The following is a 22,731-nucleotide window of genomic DNA, read 5'->3' on the forward strand; positions in this document are numbered from 1 at the left end:
AAGGGGTTAATTTATTCATATATTACAAATTCTTTAACAAGTCTAATTGCCACTTGAGGTGAGAAATGTTTTTTTTTTTCCTTTTTGCATCCTTTTCCTCCTCCTGGTTGAACTTGATAGGCATAAAAAAGTGCAAAGTAAAGCGGGGGTGTTACCTTCCACAACCAATCAGATGCCAGGTTTTCTTAAGCAGGTCAGAAAGCAAAAGCCGTCATCAGATTGGTTGTCAGGGGGCTCATAAATAACTGCTTTTAATTGGATAATTTTTATTCTCAGAGCCCAAACTAGAAAGTAAAGAGCTGTCCACCAAGGATGACATTCGCAGCGTGAACATTACCGGTAAGATGCCGTTGTCCTCCTTACATAATACAGTAGGTTGTCTTAAATGAACTGTAGCATCATTTCTTGCTAAGTAAAGCCATATACTGATATATATATATATATATATATATATACAGATATTTTTTTCTGCCATCTTGGGTGAGCCGCTTCTCAGCTCTGTAAACAGCCGTTCACAAAAAAGCTTTACAGTAGCCACACGGACATAGACATCTGGTGTCAGGAGATAACTCGTTGACTTCTGCACCAATAAGCCATAAGTTTGAAACCCGTGAAGGGGGAGTGAATAATATTGATCTTGTTACAATGGCACCTGTCAAGAAGTAGAATATACAGAGTTGTGTCAAATTATTATGACCACCAGCCAATATCCAGAGTAACCGCCGTGTGCCCCACAGGCTAGATGGGCTGGGAGTGACTCAGTAAGGTGCCGGTAGGTTGTATCTGGAGCCATGCTGACTGCAGCTCATCCACAGTTGCTGGAAGGCATGGTGGAGAATCCATAGAGAGAACACGACGATCGAAGTGGCCCCACAGATTCTCAGTTGGGTTCAGGTCTGGTGAATCAGGGGGCTGGGGAAGTACCTGGAAGTCTTGGTCATGCTCTTCTAACCACTGTTGGACATTTCTGTTGCATTGCCTTGCTACAACATCTGCCCCAGGGAAGACAATCAGCCTGTATGGGTGTATGTGATCTGCAAGGATGGGTTCATAACTAAATCGGTCCAAACAATAGTACCAGTGGTATCCCGCTGTGAACTCCTGATAAGGCTGATCATTGCCTTTCAGCACACTGAAAGACAACGATCAGCGACTGCTTAACGAGGACTGCATGATGTCAGTGCAGTTAGACACAACGATTATTGCTCAAAAGACGGCTTTTGAGCAAATTTTGAGCGATAATCGTTGTGTTTAAATGGGCCTTATGAAATGCCCATGGTCTGTTTTAAAGGCATTTTCCAGGCAAAAACTATTGATTACCTCAGGATAAGTCATCAATAGTTAATAGCTGCCGACCCGATGCATGGGATCCCTGGCGATCACCTGATCGCCCAACCCACTGTCAGTACAGTGAGCTGGACATGAGTCATAGAAGACGGGAGTGGAATTGGCCTAGCTGGCTTCACTGCCATTAAAATTAACGGGAGCTGAAATGGCTATTACCCTTCCATGCCCATCCCTGGGGCCACAAGTGTAATAGCTGCTTCAGCTTCCATTGATTTCAATGGGAGTACAGCCAGCTAGGCCACTTCCACCCTCGTCTCCTATGATACACGTCCAGCCCACTGCACTAACTACGGGCGGGGTGATCAGGTTTTGTTTGAAAAGCCCCTTTAAGCCTCTTCATCAGGTTGACTTATGATTTTATAGAAATCCGCATCATAATCAGTGTAAGGTGATCTTCTGTTTTTAACTCTATTGCAGTTAATCTTTTGCTAGAAAAAATGAGCGAAGTAGAGAAAACTGCAAAAAGTAAGGAAGTGGCAGGTCTATCCATGTGCCACATATATAACTGTCCCTTTGGGATTTGACTGTCTGTCTGGATTGTCCATCTGTTTCATCACTTTTGTCATATTTCAGCCAGCCAATCAGCTTTCCTTTTAAGTACAATGGCTCCTGTGGATGTATAAGAGAAGGAGTGTTGCAGCGTACCGTCACTGCAGAAGCACCTGGTGTCGGCTATTGGCAATACCTTAGGGTTCCTCCCTTTTCTTATAAGCTGCATCATCCCTGGCAGTGCATGCTCATTGGTTGTCTGGGAGGTGGATCCCCTGGTTGACCAATCAGAGATATCATTATGCTATATAATCCGATCCGCCCTGACATGAGCGCTGGTCATTCTTCCTATGTCTTTCTTCCAGTGCTCAGTCTGTCCGTTTCATGTGCTATCTGTTTGTTCTGAGCTCTGTTCATCTGTCATGTTGATGTGCGCATGCCATGATGTATTTCGTCAGTTCTTCCGTCCGTCTGTCCATCAGTCTGTCTATTAGTTCGTCTGTTTGCTCGTCTGTCTGATCCACCCGTCCAATTGGTTGATGGACACCTGGTTCATGTCTGTTTGCCCTATGGATAGGTGATAAAAGTTGATTTTGGTACAATTTCTTTAAAGGAATTCTATCACCGGGTTCATGAAGTTTGACTTAGAGCTGAGCCGTGCCAGCTACTCCCCACCCACATCATGCGGACTGACAGCTCTCTCCCATTTTGTGTATAGGGAGACAGCTGTCACTCTACATGTGTGAGTAGGGAGAAGGCAGCGCGGCCCACCTCTGTGACTCGGAGATGAGCTGTGTCGGCTTCTCCCCACCCACATCATGCAGACTGACAGCTCTCTCCCCTTCTCTGTATAGAGAGACAGCTGTCACTCTGCATGTTGCAGGTGGAGAGTGCAGCATCCTAGGAGCGGGCCCATAGCTGAGGAGATAGCCTGGTAGAGAAAGGCTTTGTCACGGGGTTCTATCATCTCCTTCCCTGGAGGTAGCTTGGGACCCGACCAAGTTACTGCTGGGGAAGATCACCGGGAAAGTAACCAGAGGTCACCTGTAGTCCATTTGTTACACGTAACACCACCATTCCGTCCTCTGCGGTGAAGCTTGATGAAATAAAGTAGTCCACACACAGGGAACTTTCTGGACAAAACTGGGAACGGTCGGTAATGTCCGTTTACGGCAACTTGTTAAAGTCCAAAACACATCAACAGACTTGGCACAGATACAAGAACTCAGAGTGGTGTAACAGGGAGGATTCTCGGGGTATCTCGGATGATCCACAGTCTAAGTTATCTGTGCGATCCCACTATTGGCGACTCTTTCTCTCTCTCACTCTCTACCGGTCCATACTCATGTTAGTTGTACTTCGCTCTCGCCAAGCAGCGGTCCTTCTCTTTCTGAGCGCTTAGTGGTAGCACCGGCATATCCTGGGTAGACTGGGCCCAGGCCAAGCAGAAGGGAATCGCTCGTCTTCCTCCATTCTCTCCTCACACAGACCGATCAGTGCCTGTGGGGCTCACTTACTTTCAGACTAGACTGTTACCAACTGCTTCTCTAGACTGACTCCTGAAAGAAGACTCTCTCATTTTCTTGCAAACACATACATATATACAAAACATAGTCACATGACTTACACAATGATACATTTTCCAGACATAACGCAGACATTAACCCATTCAGAACTGCAGATACACATAAATCTGATGCATACTACAGACAACATACTGACAGGACAATAGCATGAGACAGACATATAACATTATGGAGGGGCCCCACTAACTCTGGGCCACTACAAGAGAAGCCGCACGGCCCACCTCTATGACTCGGAGCTCAGCTCTTAGTCTAACTTCATGAACATGGTGACAGAATCCCTTTCAAGAGGTTTTACCAAAATGAGCTTTTGTCACCTATCTGTAGGATAGGTGATAGAAGTCTGATATTCATATAGTAGGATACACCATACCTACTGTATGCCTTGTTTCTTATGTTTTCTTCTTGATGATGGTGAACCATAGCATTTACCACTAACATCTAGGAACAATCAGTCAAATGTCATGAACCTGGTGACAGAATCCCTTTAAGGCCGCATTTACAGACCGGTTTTATTGCGTGAGTTTTATGTGTACCGAGATGGACACAAAACGTGCATGGAAATAGAACCCATTCAGTAGTGAGGTCTCAGGCTTTGGGCCTGTAACTTTACACAATGCTATTTCAGAACATCACATTATCTTAATGTATTTCAGAGAGGGGCATCTGTGAGACCGGTTGGCAACTGTTCGAGGGCCACTGCTACTTCTTCACAAACACCAAGGAGAGTAGCTGGAACAGAGCCAGGAGCACGTGCATAGGCAAGAGCGCGGACTTAGTTGTAATTACTACCGAAAATGAGCAGGTGAGGTGTCTATTAAAAATCAAACCATCTTTAACACTTCAAAAACGATATTCCCGTGTCACATCTGTCTTTGCCTTTTCAGTGCAGCCGATCTATAGATTATAATGAACAAAAATAGAAGTGGAACATGCTGACTTGGTCCTTATTCAGGGTTTCAGAGTGCGCCTTACCACCCTGGGCTCCTTAAGATCAACGTGAAAGTTGTCAGATTGAAAAACATTCCAACTAATTTCCCCAATCATCCACCCCCATGGTGGTTGCAGATTGCACTTAGTGGCACAGTATACTTGACAGTTGCTGTACATACTCAACTACAGGAACTGTTTTCGAGTAGCACTTGACCGTGACCGAGGACCACAAGCTACTCCAACAGGTCCATCAGTTAGGTTGTACCCAAAGTTTAATCCGTCCAACAGTGCTGCTGTGGGAGGATATTCCCTGCCATATCTTACCCCACCTAGGTGATCGCACCAGTCACTTTGCATAGGTCAGCTCTTCACTTCTATGAGTCCTTATGACTGCTACTCCACTAACTTTCACAGATTTGCTCAACTACCTTCTAGAAATGAGGTATCATCTCTTTAAAGACCACATTTTAACTAACTTTTGGCTTGGCATAGAGACATGTCAAAACTTTTGATCACTAGAACAAGCAGGCTACTCAAGAGTCTTTGTTACTTGCCAGATCCTCCTGGCAGCTGAAGGATGTCCCATGGAGGTCTATAAACCTCTCTGCACCCATCTTCAGCTGCTGGGAGAAGCCGGCAAGTAAAGAAGATGACTAAAGTAGCACAGAGCTTGGATAAGCCCTGCAGTCCCTTTGTTCTAGCGATCAGCAGCAGGACCTCCAATGATCAAAACTTTTGACATCTCTCTGTGACATATCAAAAGTGAGAGCAATTGCTCTTTAAAGGGCTTGTGCCAATATAGCATACCCTGTTCATGTCTCCATATGAACATTATACAGCAAGGTTCCCCTCTTGGGACCCTCTGTCTCAAAATGGAAAGCCACTCAATAGGACTGACTTCCATCCTGTGAACTCTCAATATCTCTCTCCTGGCTCATTCTGCCAGAGGGTGGATACTGCCCTCTAATAAATACCATACCCTGGTTACTAGGTCAGCAGGGATCATTTAGCTCCAAGGGGCACAGTATTAATACAAACACTGCCAACAGTATTTAACCCTTTCCTCCGATGTCGGAAGATGTCCAGCAGGGTATTCTTACTGTAGATTACTGGCCGCTCTGTTGTCGGGGGCCTCTCCAACACCCTCTTGCAGCTAATGCCCCATTTACATGGGACGACTCTCATTTAAACTAGCGCACAAGCGAGTGACGTCACCGCTAGTTGTTCGCGCTCGCACAGAATGCTTAGCCGGGCAGATCATCTCTGAGAATCGGTCACTTCTCGCTAAGTGCCTCATATCCTATGTGAAGCACTGAGCGGAAAGCGTTTAGACGTAACGAGAAGTGAGTGAATGATTTTTATGCTGGTTGAACGTGAGCAAAAAGCAAACAAATGGCACCCGATGGCTTCATGTTTAGACGTAACGTGATCGCACAGTTTCATTCATTTCAATGAATTCCGCACAACAATTGTTACATGTAAATGGGCTATAAGTGAAATGTAATCACAGATTTGCGTCGATTGACCCTTTATTTTTTTAAATTTTCTCCTACAGAAATTTATCAGTAAAATATCGGGGAACATGCCTTACTGGATTGGTCTAAATGACATCGAGGAAGAAAATAAATGGACATGGGTTGATGGAACTCCTTATGAATCATCATATAAGTAAGATTTCTAATGCACTGATTACCTATGAGTACTATCCTCAGGATAAGCCATTAATGGTAAAGTAGGTGAAGTCCCCTGGTGCAAGCACCGAGTCAGGACCGACTCCTAGGGTGACGTCACAATATGACATTTTCCCGGCAGACTGTTTTTGCGGGGTGGTTTGCCATTGTCTTCCTCAGTCATCTTTTTACCCCCCCAGCAAGCTGGGTACTCATTTTACCGACCTCAGAAGGATGGAAGGCTGAGTCAACTTAGAGCCGGCTACCTGAACCATGCAGGGATTGAACCTGCAAAAGTCATAAAAGGGCTTATCCTAAAATTGACTTAGATAGGTAACAGAACCTCCGTTCTCAGGATAGTTCGGGGGAAGACCCCCACCAATCAGATGTCCCCCTCTTTTGCTCACTCAATGCACCCGCTGCAATCAGGAGGAGATTGAGTAGAGCGGTAGATGCACATGATTGGTTCTTCTCCATTCATCTTCAATGGGACTGTCGAAGATAAGCAACCGCTAGGACTCAGCTTTTTCCGCCAGCCCTATTTAAATGAATGAAGAGGCACCACACATGTGCAACCGCTGCCCCATTCAATCTTCACATCACTGCTGGCTGGTGAAACGAGGGGGTCACAAGGTCCCTGTTCTTAGGATTGGTGTGGGTCTTAGGGGTGAGACCCCCCACTGACAAGACTTTTATCGCCTGTGGATAGCTAATAAAAGATAGAGGGCATCCCCTGGGGACGAAGGGAATCCCCGCAGTCATTACCTTCATTGTTCTAGTGCCCTCCACTGCTAAACTTTCCCCCCTCCCTTTTCAACGGCCGCAAAACATGAGTAAATGGCGTTTGTCTGAAGAAGCCCTAATACTCACTTTTCTTGTGCCATTTTGTTGCAGGGCCTGGATGACAGATAAGCCCACTAATAGTGAAAAGGCTGATGACTGCGCCCATACTTGGATGGAAGGAAAGTGGAACGACAAAAACTGCAATGATAGGAACAATTTTGCCATCTGCGAGAAGAAACTCTGAACTTCCTTTGTCCTCAAGGACAGGCATTCTACATATCTGCACTCATTAGAGGAGTTATCATACCACTGATTATACCATTATGTATTGTTTCGACCTCGCTCCTTCTATGCTGATATAGTTGTAGAATCCGATGCGCGTTGGGACCCTCTTCTATGCCGATAGAATCCCTGATCTTGTTAATTGTTGTTTTCTGTATTACATAATACCCCAGATTAATATTACCTGTAGTGGAACCTCTCCATATCCTTCCTATATCTAGAGTATACACCGACATATAAGCCTGTAATGATAAACACATATCTGCCATATAACCAGCCTCTGCCCCCGGGCTGACACAACATATCTCCAGTCTTATCTGTATAAGGGCCCTGCAGACAAGGGGGCCGCTCAACACTACCCTAAAAAAAGAGCAGTGGCCCCAAGTAGCATATAATGGACTGCACACATTTCCATCTGTGCTCCATAATGAATGGTGGATTGGCAAACCAGCGAGGGTTTTTCTCGAGAACATTGGATTAAGTAACTGGCGCTGTTGTGAAGTGCGGCAACGGTAATAAATGGGTTTGCGCCAAAATCACCTTCAATCACCGATCCCTAGCATGCTGTGAATAAGAACTCTGTTCGAAATATATAAGCAGAATTTTGGAAGATGGTTTTTATCCATGAAATTCAAATAAATGCTGTTATTATTCTGGAATCCACGGACGTCTTGTTTTTATATATATAACATATATAAGGTCCATCATGCCCCCCCCCCCTCCCTTCTCTGCCCTTGTAACACATGATACAATGGGCATGGAGGCTCTAGTACCCTGTTGGGCCGCCTCTAGCTTGGTTACAAGATGTGATATAGGCAAACATGGAGGCTGTAGGACCCCGTTGGACCGTTTCTAGCTTGCATACGGGCGAACACGGAGGCTCTAGTGGTATTAGTGTATCTTGACGCCACCAGGTACTCCTGGTGGAGTCAAGATTGACAGGGAAGGTGACGCCCCCTGTTGTGATTGGCTGCACAGCTGATAGCCGAGTAGGTCCTAGAACACCACTACTGATTCAGCGGGGGAGCGGAATGGCATTGGTGAGCGTGAGAGCAGACTGGCTTCCTGTGAGCGGGAAAGCAGCGGTGAGTAAGCAGACACGATGCGGCGGCGGTGTCGGCCGGGTCAGAGCTGACAGACAGTTGCTGTCCAAACAGCTGCCGCAGCAGAAGTGGCGACTGAGGTACTATTGCGATCGGTGAGCGGGGAAGCTTGTCAGGGAGCACATAGTTGCAGCGGCCAGCACGTAGGTGACATCCGGCTGCTGGAGAAAAGAAAAAAGGAAAAAACACCACTCAGCTGCCGAAGGGGCCAGAGGCGGGGGCGGCTGCTCAGGTGACAGTTATCGCAGCCTTAGGCTGAGGGTTTGTGGTCTTCTTAGCCTTACATTATTACATGTTAATGATGCCATGTTACTGCGCTAACATGGCAGCATTTACACCTCATACTGTAAGGCTAAGAAGACCACAAACCCTCAGCCTAAGGCTGCAGCGCTGGCACACATCTATGCACACTGTGCTGCTAGGACCTGCCTGCCTGCTTTGACCCTATCGGGAGCTGGGGGTGTGAGAGGGGCATTCCCCCTGTCAAACCCCTAGCTTCCGGTGGTGTCAAGATACACTAATACCAGCTCTAGTACCCTGTTGGGCCTCCTCTAGCTTAAATACAATATGTGATATGGGTGAGCATGGAGGCTCTAGTACCTTGTTGGACCTCCTCTAGCTTGTGATGCAAGATGTGATACACCATATTTGGCGCAGAAGCCACCGCTCTAACCCCTGTGTAGTGTTTGGTGCTCATAATTGCAGGTGCATCTCTCATTGAAATCAATAGGAGCCCTGTCTACAATTACAAGCATAGCTGCACCTGTAATTACAAGTGCCGGCCACTACACAGGGGTTGGAGCAGTGGCTTCCGCTCTGACCCCAATGTATCCTGGCGGGCGCTGCCTCTACTCACCCCACCTGCAGCTCCGATCTGGCGGCGCAGAGCAGAGTTTGTGACCACAGACATCTGCGCTGAGGTGAGAGGTCATCGATCACAAATTCAGCAGTGGCTGCCGCCGAACCGTGGCTCCAGGCGGGGTGTGTGGACAGCTAGTAGGGATGCTGCCCGGCCAAGAGGCCAATATAGGGTTTCTACTGGCCTCTGGCTGGGCAGCATCCCTGGGACTACTGTGGGGGTCATTATTACTACTGGGGCCAATATAGGGTATACTGTTACTACTGGGGCCACTGTGTGTGTGGGGGGTCACTATTACTATTGGAACTGTTATGGGGTCACTATCAATACTGCGGCCACTATGGGTGTCAGAAATATTGTATTTTCTGTATTAGCTGACAGTCCGTAAGACCGAATACGCCGATAAGATCAACACAGAGATTTGGGTAATTTACCTATAATTTAGAAGAAGTTGTTGGTCTTACAAGATGACGTTTAACCCTTTATCTGCCGTTGCGGTTGTGAAAATCCTATTACTGCAGGCTTTAGAATTAGTTTCCACTTTGGTGAACCCCTAGTGAGAACCCCTGCTAGAAAGATGGGCATCTCAGAAAGCCCGGCTAGCTCAGTCGGTAGAGCATGAGACTCTTAATCTCAGGGTCGTGGGTTCGAGCCCCACGTTGGGCGAGTTGTTTTTGCCTCCTTGCACTATTTAACATCTTCATTGAAGTGTCTGCCATTCATTTTACATTCTAATTGGAAGAGAACGTTGGCCCTTATTTATGAATGTCTTCAAACGGTTGGTGTATAAAACTGCGCCAGAATTACGGTGCGCAGAAATTTAGATAAACGTAAAAATATTTTGGCCAAAAAGAAGAAAAAGATCTGACAAGATCTCCAATGTTCTCTGGGTAACTTCTGCCTATCTTCCCAACACATTTATGAAGCGTTACTACAAGAAAGTGGCGCAAACTAAAACCTAAGAGAAATTCGGCTCATTTTTTTGCGCAAATCCAACTACATGGATAATTTATTTTTTCTTGATTTTTGCCCCTTTTTTGTTTTATTATCATTATTTTGACTGTTGACTATTTAATATCCGTAGATGATGCAGAATATCATTTTTGCAGCAAAACGTCTTTCCGAATGCCAGCTGGCGCAATTTTGACACACATAGTAGTGCTACGAAGAAATTGGCGCATTTTGTGGCGCAAAACAAACTAAATGGATGGTTTTTCTTTTCATGTTTTTGCCATTTTCCGTGGTAAAATCGGTAATTAGAGCGCTGAGTCCTTTTTTTTAATACTAGTAGATAAAACAAAATTTAATTTGTGGTGCAAAACATCGCGGAATACAAATTGGCGCATCACTGCTATGTGAAAATGGGTGCATGTTTAGAGCATATTTCCTATTTTTCGTGCAGCATAAACTGTGCCCAATTTACCAGTCCGTGCGCCATTTTTAAATTTGATGCAATTTAAGACTTGAGCTCTAAAAAAAATTACCGCGCTATACGCCAATATTCATCGATAATAGTCAACGTGTATCAGGGCTTCTACAGATTCCGGGTTTTAGTCCCGTCATGTGGCCGTGAAAATCACGGGGCGAAACAAAGCCATTGATTTCAATGCTATCCTGTCCCCCACATGATATTACATTAGGGCTTGCCCTCAAAAAGCAACCTCTCATTGGCTGGTGCGCTGGAGCTGCGGCTGCAGACAGCTGTACGTGGGAAAGACAGGCACAGAGGCTGATACTTTGGTCTATGTTAACTGCTGTGCCTGAATCACCAAGGTTTCTGTAGTGTAGTGGTTATCACGTTCGCCTCACACGCGAAAGGTCCCCGGTTCGAAACCGGGCAGAAACAGCTTTTGTTAATTATTTCTGTCACATTGTATCATTTTAATCACCCGAGCTGGTGGTGACATGTTCTTGTAACGGTCGGACCGCTGCGTTGTACTGAATGTCTTGTACTTACAGCGAAAACCTTTATAACAGATGCAGCGATCGTGCTGAGAAATTGTACTCATATCGATTCAACAAGAGTACAGAACAAGCTCCCTGGTGGTCTAGTGGTTAGGATTCGGCGCTCTCACCGCCGCGGCCCGGGTTCGATTCCCGGTCAGGGAAGCACAATTTTGCTACTTTTTAAAATTCATTGATAGATGTTGTATGTTCATGAAGTTCTATTTGGCCTCTTGCGGACACTTTTAGCTCCTCAGCTTTAATAATACAAGTGCAGTATTTTTCTTAGGGCTCCTTCACACTGGCAATCGCAATATCACGGCAATATCGCAATTTTGCTCTTAAAATATCTGAGCGCCAACTAAGCTTTTCTCGTGTGTTTTTCCTCACTCAAAAAACTATTGGGCTTTCTAATGTTAGAACAAAGGCTCCATAGGGAAACATGGGCGATAAAAAAGAGCAAAACACAGATAGATAGGATTTTTTTTCACGCAACTTTGCATGAGTGAGAACATCGCAAATCTGAAGGAAACCATTGAAAAGCATGCCGCGGTTTCAAAAGATGCCGCATGTCTGTTTACTTTTACTTTTTTGTTTACTTTCGTCGTGGCCGCGCTCTCCTCTATGGGAGCGCCGGCCGCAACGGAAAAGCGAGCTGCCGAGCCGCTTCAAAGCCGCCGCGGCTTTTTCCGCGGCGGTTCTCCCGGCGGAAATCTCACGGTTTTTGCTGCGGCCAAACCGCGAGATTTCCGACGGGAATACGCCCTGTGTGAACCCACCCTTAGGGTTTAAACACACAGCCGTGACGAAACAAAACTTGATTTTCGTGGTTTCCTTTTCGCTATCGTGATCTGTGCGCGATATTGTTACATGTGAGAAAAGATAGGACTTGCCCTAACTTTCGTCTCTTTTTTTTTTTTTGGGGGGGGGGGGAGTTAACGCGAAATTTGAACCGTTGAAAAGAAAAAGACTTTTCGCTAGTTTGTGTGACAATACGCTCTGTCGCTCGGGACCCCGACCGATCAGCTGAGATCAGCTGATTTCGATGAGAGCCGTGCCTGCAGTTACAAGCGCCAGCCACTACACGGAGGGCGGCGCAGAGGCTTCCGTGCCGACCTCTGTGTTATTGCGGCGCTGACAGCTGATGATTGGTCATCAATAGTATTTTCCTGGAAAACCCCTTTAACCTAATGAGGTCCAGATGTGTTCTTTTTTTCACGGAATTGTGCAGCGCATTGCACATTTGCGCACCCCCTATAGACTTCTATGGGGAACTTGGTGCACAAACACCCAGAAAGATAGAGCAGGTCCTATTTTTTTCCGCACGTGCTCAACACATACATGAGGGCGAACCCACTGACAGCGAAGGGTTTTTTTTCTCTGCGCATCGGGCAAGTATATTTAATGCAAATTTAGTCATCTGAAGAAAAATTTAAATTCAATCATTTAAATCACGGCACTTTGCCGCATTTTCTTTTTATTTTCGTTTTCGGACGCAGCATCGCGTCATTGATGAGGAGTAGAGATGAGCGAGTATACTCGCTAAGGCACATTACTTGAGCGAGTAGTGCCTTAGCCGAGTATCTCCCTGCTCGTCTCTAAAGATTCGGGGTCCGGCGGGGAGCGGCGGGGGAGAGCGGGGAGGAACGGAGGGGAGATCTCTCTCCCTCTTTTCCCCCTGCTCCCCGCTGCAACTCACCTGTCACCCGCCGCCGGCCCCCGAATCTTTAGAGACGAGCGGGAAATACTCGGCTAAGGCACTACTCGCTCGAGTAATGTGCCTTAGCAAGTATACTCACTCAACTCTAGTCCTCATCAATCATTTACCATTGAAGCTATTGTAAGCACCAGCAGCGAAAACGTGCATAGTAACTGCAATAGCGCCTGTGTGCGGGGGGCCTTAGGGTGTATTCACGTAGGTGAGTTTCTTCACGTGTTCCATCCGATAATGGTAATAATAATGATAAAATTCTAAGTTTAACCCCTTAAGGACGTGGCCATTTTTTTTCATTTTCGCTTTTTCCTACCACCTTTTAAAAAATCGTAACTCTTTTATTTCTCCGTCGCCGTCGCTGTCTGAGGCTGTTTTTTTGCAGGACGAATTGTATTTTTTAATGATACCATATAAGGTACTGAAAACCTTTTAAAAAATTCTAAGGGGATTGAAATTCCACCATCTTTGAGTGCATCTTGTTTCTACGGCGTAAACACTGCAACAAAAGTTACATTTTTCATCCGGGTCAGCACGATTATTACGATACCAAACTTATATCTATTTTTCGCTGTACTACTTTTAGTACTTTAATTTTTTTCAAAGATATTTAATTTTTTGAATTTATTTTCTGTTGCCATTTTCAGACGGCCATAGCTTTTTTTATTTTTCCGTCAACACAGTTGTGCGAGGACTCATTTCTTGCGGGACGTCCTGCAGTTTCCGTTAGTACCATTTGTGAATGCATACGACTTTTTGATAGCTTTTTATTACATTTTTTCTTGGAGACAGGGTGACCAAAAAAGCACAATTCTGGTGTTCTTCATCTTTTTTCTGACGATGTTCACCATGCGGGGTAAATAATGTATTACTTTGATGGATCGGACTTTTACAGATACAACGGTACCAAATATGTATTTTTGTTTTATTATTTAGGTTCTTTTATTATAAACTAGCGTACCCGTCGCGCGTTGCTGCGAAGACAGACAGACATACATACATTCGTTTTTATATATCTAGATGACGGCAGCAGCGACCACTGAGATTTTGTAGGCCGCTGCTTCCCCCTTGCAGGCTGAATAAAATAGCCGTTGTGTGGAACATCCAATTTATCCGGCTGCTGTGGCTTCTTGGGAAGATAGCCTAGTACATGTTTGCCCACTTCCAACTCCAATGGAGACTGACTGTAAATGGCTGGCGTGCTCTAGTATTTATGGTTTCAAGCTGTACGTGTCATTGCATACAGTCTATCTGTCTATCTATTATCTATCTATCTATCAGGGTTATTGCATACAGTCTATCTATCTATCTATCTATCTATCTATCTATCTATCTATCTATCTATCTATCTATCTATCTATCTATCTGGGTTATTGCATACAGTCTATCTATCTATCTATGACATCAGGAAATGAGAGAATTAGATTCCGTACGTAAAATTTGAACGCTAATTCTTTGGCGCTTTGAATTGAATAATCAAGTTGGGACCCATTAACTTTTCCTATTTATGACATAATCAATGCCCGTGCCAAATTTCAAGTTTCTATGACATTGGGAAGTGAGAGAATTAAATTCTGTACGTAAAATTTGGACGCTAATTCTTTTGCGCTTAGAATTGAATAATCGAGTTGGGATGAGACATCAGGCCTTGCCCATAAGCATTCCCCAACCTCCAAGAACTGAACCTACCTACCTGAATGAAATTTTGTAGGCCGCTGCTTCCCCCTTGCGGGCTGAATAAAATAGCCGTTGGGTGGACCATACAATTTATCCGGCTGCTGTGGCTTCTTAGGAAGATATCCTAGTACTTGTTTACCCACTTCCAACTCCAATGGTAATTGGCTGGCGTGCTCTAGTGGTTCCAAGCTGTACGTGTCATAATAGAGCCTTAATGACATCACAATGCAGCTTTATAGAACATGTTGGGGCATGTTCAAGGGCGTCCGATGTTGATGACATCAGTGATGACATCACAATAGCAGGTGGCTTACTTATTCGATCTACGTGGGGGGGTTGTAACTTTCGACGATGCTCGCGCGCGCGCCATTTATCGTAGGATAGTTGTACTATGCCTATAATCTTCCCAGGAGTGTACTCAACAACTTCCCAAAGTTTCATGGCGATCGGATGAATGGTGTAGTAGCGCATAAAGGACAAACAGACACGCACGCACGCATACAGACATACATTCAATTTTATATATATAGACTAGCGTACCCGTCGCGCGTTGCTGCGAAGACAGACATACATACATACATTCGTTTTTATATATCTAGATGACGGCAGCAGCGACCACTGAGGTTTTGTAGGCCGCTGCTTCCCCCTTGCAGGCTGAATAAAATAGCCGTTGGGTGGAACATACAATTTATCCGGCTGCTGTGGCTTCTTGGGAAGATAGTCTAGTACATGTTTGCCCACTTCCAACTCCAATGGAGACTGACTGTAAATGGCTGGCGTGCTCTAGTATTTATGGTTCCAAGCTGTACGTGTCATTGCATACAGTCTATCTATCTATCTATCTATCTATCTATCTATCTATCTATCTATCTATCTATCTATCTATCTGGGTTATTGCATACAGTCTATCTATCTATCTATCTATCAGGGTTATTGCATACAGTCTATCTATCTATCTATCTATCTATCTATCTATCTATCTATCTATCTATCTATCTATCTATCTATCAGGGTTATTGCATACAGTCTATCTATCTATCTATCTATCTATCTGGGTTATTGCATACAGTCTATCTATCTATCTATCTGGGTTATTGCGTACAGTCTATCTATCTATCTATCTATCTATCTATCTATCTATCTATCTATTTATCTATCTATCTATGACATCAGGAAATAAGAGAATTAGATTCCGTACGTAAAATTTGAACGCTAATTCTTTGGCGCTTTGAATTGAATAATCGAGTTGGGACCCATTAACTTTTCCTATTTATGACATAATCAATGCTCGTGCAAATTTCAAGTTTCTATGACATTGGGAAGTGAGAGAATTAAATTCCGTACGTAAAATTTGGACGCTAATTCTTTTGCGCTTAGAATTGAATAATCGAGTTGGGATGAGACATAAGGCCTTGCCCATAAGCATTCCCCAACCTCCAAGAACTGAACCTACCTACCTGAATGAGATTTTGTAGGCCGCTGCTTCCCCCTTGCGGGCTAAATAAAATAGCCGTTGGGTGGAACATACAATTTATCCGGCTGCTGTGGCTTCTTAGGAAGATATCCTAGTACTTGTTTACCCACTTCCAACTCCAATGGTAATTGGCTGGCGTGCTCTAGTGGTTCCAAGCTGTACGTGTCATAATAGAGCCTTAATGACATCACAATGCAGCTTTATAGAACATGTTGGGGCATGTTCAAGGGCGTCCGATGTTGATGACATCAGTGATGACATCACAATAGCAGGTGGCTTACTTATTCGATCTACGTGGGGGGGTCGTAACTTTCGACGACGCTCGCGCGCGCGCCATTTATCGTAGGATATTTGTACTATGCCTATAATCTTCCCAGGAGTGTACTCAACAACTTCCCAAAGTTTCATGGCGATCGGATGAATGGTGTAGTAGCGCATAAAGGACAAACAGACACGCACGCACGCATACAGACATACATTCAATTTTATATATATAGATAGATACAGCAAAAGGGTTTTTTAAAAAACTTTTAGTACTTTAAAAAAATAATAATTAGTAAAACTTTATTAAGGCTTATTCACATGAGCGTATTATGGACGGCGTTTTCATGGCCGGCAGATATATGCTACCAATGTATATGGATTCCAATGCATCAGATCACACAGGCGCATTCATGCAGCGTAAAAGTGCCCAGCTGGGCGCTTTTACGCTGGGCAGGAAGGACAGTCCTAGAACTGTCTTCCTAGCCTGACTATGGCCGCTGCCATAGACTCCTATGGGAGCCAATGACAGCGGCCGGAGAAGGGAGGGATTTTAGCAGCGTGACTGTTATACTCCCTCCCCCTTCTCTTCTCCTCTCTGTCCCTTGCTGCTGTTTGCAATGGGAGGGGGCAGAGATTAAGCCGAAGAAACTTGACTACTGTGTCAAAAAGTTTGTAGAAATGTCGTCAGCACTTTCCTCTTGACAGCCACCTCACTTCGGTGTGTAGGAGTAGATGTTTGAATTCTTCATCTTGGTCTTGACAGAGCTTGCGAAAAAGATGTTCATTCAAAGAGTGCGCTTCTATCTTGTTAACAGCATTAATTACATAGCGCTGTTAACAAGATAATGCAATCTCTCACATAAATATTTAGCAACAAGGTGATGGATCACACAGTGGACCGCCATTATGCCAGGTATAGCAGATTTTAAATGGGCTATAAATCCGTGATATCAACCAATCATGGATGCAGCTCCGCCGCACAAGCAAGTACATTTGTTAAAGGGATGGTTTTTTTCTTGGAAAAATTCTTCCACTCTTTCGTAAATATAGGAGCCTTTCATGTCGGTCGTTAAATTTCTGGTAAACAACAGTTCCTCCACTACCTCTTCATTCCGATTAATGAAACGAATGTAAGCTGACAATGCTTCATTGTCTCTAACCATTGAGTCGTCAATTTGCACTACAAATTCTGTGTTCTTTAACACGTCCAAAAGTGTTTCTTCCACATCAGCAGCCATCTTGTCAATTCTTCTTGAAACAGTGTCATAACTCAAAGGAATCGATTTCACCAGGGCACACGTGTCAGGCCCCAGCATAGTACTGACAATTTCAGGTAATACAAGTGTTTTCCAATGGTATTTGATTTGCCACATTGTGCTAATAATAAAGAGACTTTATAGGAAGCAAGGAGGCCTTTGTCAGCGTTGAGAGACGATTTGCCAAATGGTTTGCCTACAGTGCTGCGGTTCTCAAACTTTGACTTTAAGCCTTGGAATAATGAAATAGGCTTACCCACATTTTTGCAAGGTGATCACTTAGTCTCGAATGCTTCATAGCTTCATTCGAAAATGCCCTTTCACAAATGAGGCACAAGGGAAGTTGTCCGTTTGTAGGAGAAGGGATGAATCCGTATTTCAAGTATTCATTAGAATATTGACGGCATTTCTTCTTCTCAGCCATTTTTATAAAGTATGCTTCAAGAATGCACTGCTTATGTCGCTCTATCATATAATGATGCATGACTTTTATAATGCGATGACTCCGCTACAGATCAATCACACTGGATAACCTAAAGAACAACCTAACCCGCTGTATTACATAATGCCGCTGATTGGCTGGATCTTTCAATTGTGTGGATCTCTGGGAGTTGTTCTGAAAAGACACTTGGCGTCCACTAAGACTACAACTCCCAGAGACCCACACAAGTGAACGTTTGAAGGGGTTCCAGCCAATCAGCGGCATCATTGAAGCGGTTCCAGCCAATCAGTGGAAGCAAGCTGAGCCTATAACTCAGAGTTTAATGGATCTAAACCATACTCTGCTACAATTTATTTTTTAATGTTTTTTTTTCTTTTTTAGCTAGATAATTTGTATTATTAGTGTTACTGCACATAAATAGGACTTTTATCACTTTATCCTAAATATACTTTACTAGAAAACACTTGTTTTTAGATTAACCCCTTAGGACACACACAAGGGTATTTTGGCTGCCTATGTGAGTCACCCCTTAATCTCAGGGTTGTGGGTTTGAGCCCCATATTGAGCGTCAGTTATTTTACAGCAATCATTTTTCTTTTCCTTTTGATTGAGGCCGTATTCTCATGAGCTATTTAGCCACGTAAATACGTCGGGCAAAAATCGCGACCAACTGAAGCATTGGTTTCCAATGTATTCATTCAGATGCACTGGAAATAATAGGACATACGTGACCGAAATTGTGGACCAAATCTATACGCTGACAGAAAAGATAGGTCTTGCCTTATCTTTCAAACGATATATGCTGGCAGCTCCCATAGACTCCTAAGGGAGCTGCAAAAAAAGGGAGGGAGAGGGAGTTTAGCAGCGTCCAACGCTGTGAAAACATGACAGCTGGCTCTATTTAGACATTAGAAGTCATTCCGATGATTTATGCCGACCGAGCGACTTGTGGGCTGTGATGTATTTTCTTGCAGCTTGGCCATGTGAATGGCTAAGAAAACGCTAATTTTGCCTTCTCATGCGTATTTTGGCCGCAATGTGGCCAGCATGAAGATGCAACGTTTGTGTGAAAAAGGCCTGAGACTACAGACAGACTGTTTAAAAGTTTACCCGGGTTCATTGGGCACAATTCGGATCAGGCAGTACACAGACATCCCATTTGTATGCTGGACACCGCACATATACATGCACAGCGACCGGGGCCAGACCTTTAGCCGGGGGAGACAGCAGGGATGCAAAATGGTGTAAGGTCAAGATTTCACTACCAACTCCTCCCGGTAACTCCAAACACACGCCTAGCCCGTCTACACGCAGGGGAATAAAATCCCTAGCAGGGATGAAGGGATTCCCCCGCCGGCGATGATCGCGGAGTTATCCAATTGCAAATAATGGGTGATATCACAGAAAGATACAACATGCTGTGATTTTTGAGTGAAAACATTGCAAATAGAAAAGAAACCATTGAAATTCATTGGTTTCATAATTCTGCGTTATCACTCACTCTCGCATCGGGTGATTTTATCGCCAGTGTGAAGGCCCCCTAAGGGCGGCTTCAGACGAGAGTATGTGCAAATATACTTGCCTCAGCACAACATATCTGCGCAGTGAAAGAGGCTTGTTTGTGCGCATGCCTGGGTACTTTACTGTATGTATTTGCGCAGGCACGGCAAGTTGACATGTGCGGAAGAACCCCACCACCCCGTCCTGATTGAAATGGTTCAAAAACCTAATAAGGTCATGGCGTGTGCTTTTCCCAACGGGTTTGTGCAGCATATTGCACATGACCTTCCGTTTTTTGCGCGCATTTGCGCCCCTCCCCTCATAGACTTCCATGGGACCCTTTGATGCGCAAATATGCAGGAAAATAGAGCTGGTCCTATTTTATTGTGTGTGCGAGGAATGCAAGCGCAAAAGAAGGAAATGAGAATATCAATAGGCTCTATTCTCTCGTACAACGCGCATATATTGTGCATGCCTAAAAACGCACATAAATACGTCCGTCTGAAGCGGCTCTCGTACCGGCAGGTTGGTTTTTGCCACAACATCTGCAGTGATTGCATTTTTTATAATGTATAAAACAGGAAATGCACAAAGGGAACAAGAGCTTCATCAGGAGGAGTGAATGACCTCACATACCGATAACAGACAAGATACAGGAAATATACTTCATTGTTACATAACACATGGCGCAATTCCTAGAACAATTCCAATAGATTGGTAGGGAAAGTAACGACTCATTTCTTAAAATCAAAGTACCGTATTTTTCTGACCACAAGACGCAGTTTATCAAGATAAAATCTTGCTGAAAAGCACATGTGCCTTATCGTCCAGAGGCAGGAGGGTCTGGTAGATCCAGAGCCCCCTGATCTCAGCTTTAATGTTCGGCAGTATGCTGATGGATCATCGGGAGAACTCGGTAGCCAGCGGCGTAGCTATAAGGGATGCGGTTGCACCCGGGCCCAGGAGCCTTAGGGGGCCCATAAGGCCTCTCTTCTCCATATAGGGAGCCGAGTACTATGAATAAAGCATTATAGTTGGGGCCCAGGTTTTGCATTGGGGCCCAGAAGCTTCAAGTTATCCCTTTGTCTGCAGCCATATGTACTGCAGCTGCATAGTCCTCCTTCTCCCGGCCCCATCAATGCCTTCCAGGGAAAATACCGCAGACTTCTGCCACAGTTGTGACAGCTGTGGCAGGAGTTTCCTTCATCCCCGCAGGGACCGATTCACCAATGAATAGCTAAGCGCTGCCTGTAATTGGCTGAGCGTTCCATCAATCAGCACAACCCTTTCAGGAGGCAAGGATTTTTAAATCCCCACATGCTGAAAGTGCTGGACAGCAGGAGGATGCACCTGAGTGGCGTAGAGGTGAGTAAAGATTTTTTTCGTTTTTTTAACCAGCTAGGGATGATTTTCAGGGAAGGGCTTATATTTCAAGCCCTTCCCTGAAAATCATGCTGTGGGGGTTGCCACAAAGCCACTGCTTTCAATGGGGCCGGCAGCAATGGGATAGCATCCTGGACTTCTGCCACAGCGGTAGCAAAGGATTCCTTCATCACCACGGTCCCTGCGGTGATGAAGGAAACTCCTGCCAGAGCTGTGGCAGTAGTGTGCGGTTTTCTCCCTACGTTTTCAATAGGGGTAGCGGTGCTGTTGCAGTTTTTCTTGTGCTGCGAGTGTTTTCACTGGCTCTCACAGCGCAAGAAAAAAACGCCAGTGGGTGGGAGCACTAAGTCAATGCTGTACAGTTGTGTATGTAGTAGAGATACATATGCTGCAGAGCTACATGTATATGTAGCAGAGCTGTGTGTGTTGTGTGCGTGTACCATGTGAGTGCAGCAGTGCTGTGTATTTGTATAATGTGAACATACGTGCTTGCGCCATTGTTTGAATGCACACCCTATGTGTAATACGTGATTATCAGGACCACAAAAGGTGAGAAATACATGCTTGTCTGCCCGTATTTGCGGAGGCTTTTCTGTACATGAAAATCTCGCCCGTAGAACGTGACACTGAATTTTTAACAAGCTCAACCCCCAATTGTAATTGGCGCTTTTAAAGCCAATCACAGTAGGCGCTGCGGCGCGCGAGTAAAAAAACACGCTGAAGAGATAGCAAGCAACAATCGGAAGAAATGCTCGGAATGGCAATAAAATATCTAAGTACAGCCAGCTGTCTTCTTTTCCCAGCGTTGCCCGCAGCGTAACTCCGCCCCCTCCCTTTTTTTTTCAGCTGCGCAACACGGCGAAAGACTTATCTTTTCACGCCCCGTATAAGATACGGCCCAGAAAGACAGAGCCGGTCCTATTTTTTCACGCACTAATATTTTGCTTTGAAAAAACACGCTTATTTGAATGAAGCCATTGTAATAAAATGCAGGCAGCTGTGGGGTATAGCGAAAAAATACGCAGCAGCACGGAAATCCCTCAGTCGGCAGAAATCCTCAGATTGACTTCTCATAGGTAAATAGAACCAGTTGTCTTCTTTTCCCAGCATTGGACGCAGCTAAACTCCTCCCCCTAACTTTTTTTCCGCTCTCATAGAAGCCTATACCGTAGGCAAGACCTATCTTTTCCGAACGCGTATAAAATTGCTCTCCGTTTTCGGTCACTGATGTCCAATTATTCCCGGCGCGACGGTTTTACGTAGCTAAAAAATCCTTCATCTAAATAAATACTTTGGAAAGCAGATGATCGCGATTATGCATCGCAGCAAAAACAGTCGCATAAAAACGCTTGTGTGAATAGCCTTATAGTGCGAAAAATATGGCAAAAGTTTTAAAGACAAAATAGCTAGCGTCCCTGGGTGGGCTCGAACCACCAACCTTTCGGTTAACAGCCGAACGCGCTAACCGATTGCGCCACAGAGACTGCTATGAGACGAGACCCTCCTTGCTGAGTGCTGCCACAAGCGGCACACAATTCAGCTTCCTTGAATAGAACGTCACGTGATAGATTCCTGGCCAGAACGTCATGTGACAGATTCCCGAAGAGTCTGGGCGCTCAGCAGGTTCCAGAGAATGTCCCAGCTCCCGGGTGCCGCCCCCTCTCTCGCACACGGGAGATACATATTGCAACAATGTAGCATATTAGCCTGCCTGGACTGCCACATTCCACGGGGGAGCAGCGCGCTTATAGGCACTGGACACTCCGAAGCGCTGGAGCAGGATGATCCGTCCCGTGTGAGAGCACTGGAGAAGGTTGCACGTGGTTACAGGGAGTGAGCCCAGACTCTGGAGCGTACCATTAGAAGTGACAGGGGTGTTTTATAGCCTGTATGTTCAGTCTGTTTGAGCGTTCGATCAGTTAGCAACAACAGTCCGCTGTTAACCCCCTCAGGACATGTTTATCTCATAGTTTTAAATTGTTTCAAATCCCATTAAATCAATTGCGGTCGTGAAAGAGTTAAGAGCCCTCA

The 22,731-nt window shown here is 44.9% G+C and overlaps 1 protein-coding gene and 4 non-coding genes across 6 annotated transcripts in view; 4 read left to right on the forward strand and 1 right to left on the reverse strand.

Moving 5' to 3' along the window:
• Window positions 1–7,746, forward strand: part of LOC136612834 (hepatic lectin-like) — a 31,175-nt gene extending 23,429 nt beyond the window's left edge. For both annotated transcript variants that reach the window (XM_066593542.1, XM_066593541.1), the window contains exons 3-7: window positions 277–339; window positions 1,765–1,812; window positions 4,076–4,224; window positions 5,908–6,020; window positions 6,917–7,746. In XM_066593542.1, coding sequence (XP_066449639.1) covers window positions 277–339; window positions 1,765–1,812; window positions 4,076–4,224; window positions 5,908–6,020; window positions 6,917–7,049 — 506 coding nt within the window. In that variant the 3' untranslated portion in view covers window positions 7,050–7,746. The remainder of the gene's footprint in view (window positions 1–276; window positions 340–1,764; window positions 1,813–4,075; window positions 4,225–5,907; window positions 6,021–6,916) is intronic.
• A 1,896-nt stretch (window positions 7,747–9,642) lies between these two features.
• On the forward strand, window positions 9,643–9,715 carry TRNAK-CUU (transfer RNA lysine (anticodon CUU)). Its single transcript has one exon. It is a non-coding gene; the product is annotated as a tRNA-Lys (tRNA).
• A 1,107-nt stretch (window positions 9,716–10,822) lies between these two features.
• Window positions 10,823–10,895, forward strand: TRNAV-CAC (transfer RNA valine (anticodon CAC)). Its single transcript has one exon. It is a non-coding gene; the product is annotated as a tRNA-Val (tRNA).
• Window positions 10,896–11,086: 191 nt separating this feature from the next.
• Window positions 11,087–11,158, forward strand: TRNAE-CUC (transfer RNA glutamic acid (anticodon CUC)). The gene has a single exon. It is a non-coding gene; the product is annotated as a tRNA-Glu (tRNA).
• Window positions 11,159–22,110: 10,952 nt separating this feature from the next.
• TRNAN-GUU (transfer RNA asparagine (anticodon GUU)) lies at window positions 22,111–22,184 on the reverse strand. The gene has a single exon. It is a non-coding gene; the product is annotated as a tRNA-Asn (tRNA).
• Window positions 22,185–22,731: the final 547 nt, after the last annotated feature.

Source organism: Eleutherodactylus coqui, chromosome 2 (genome assembly GCF_035609145.1).
Source record: "Eleutherodactylus coqui strain aEleCoq1 chromosome 2, aEleCoq1.hap1, whole genome shotgun sequence".
NCBI classification, from domain to species: Eukaryota; Metazoa; Chordata; class Amphibia; order Anura; family Eleutherodactylidae; genus Eleutherodactylus; species Eleutherodactylus coqui.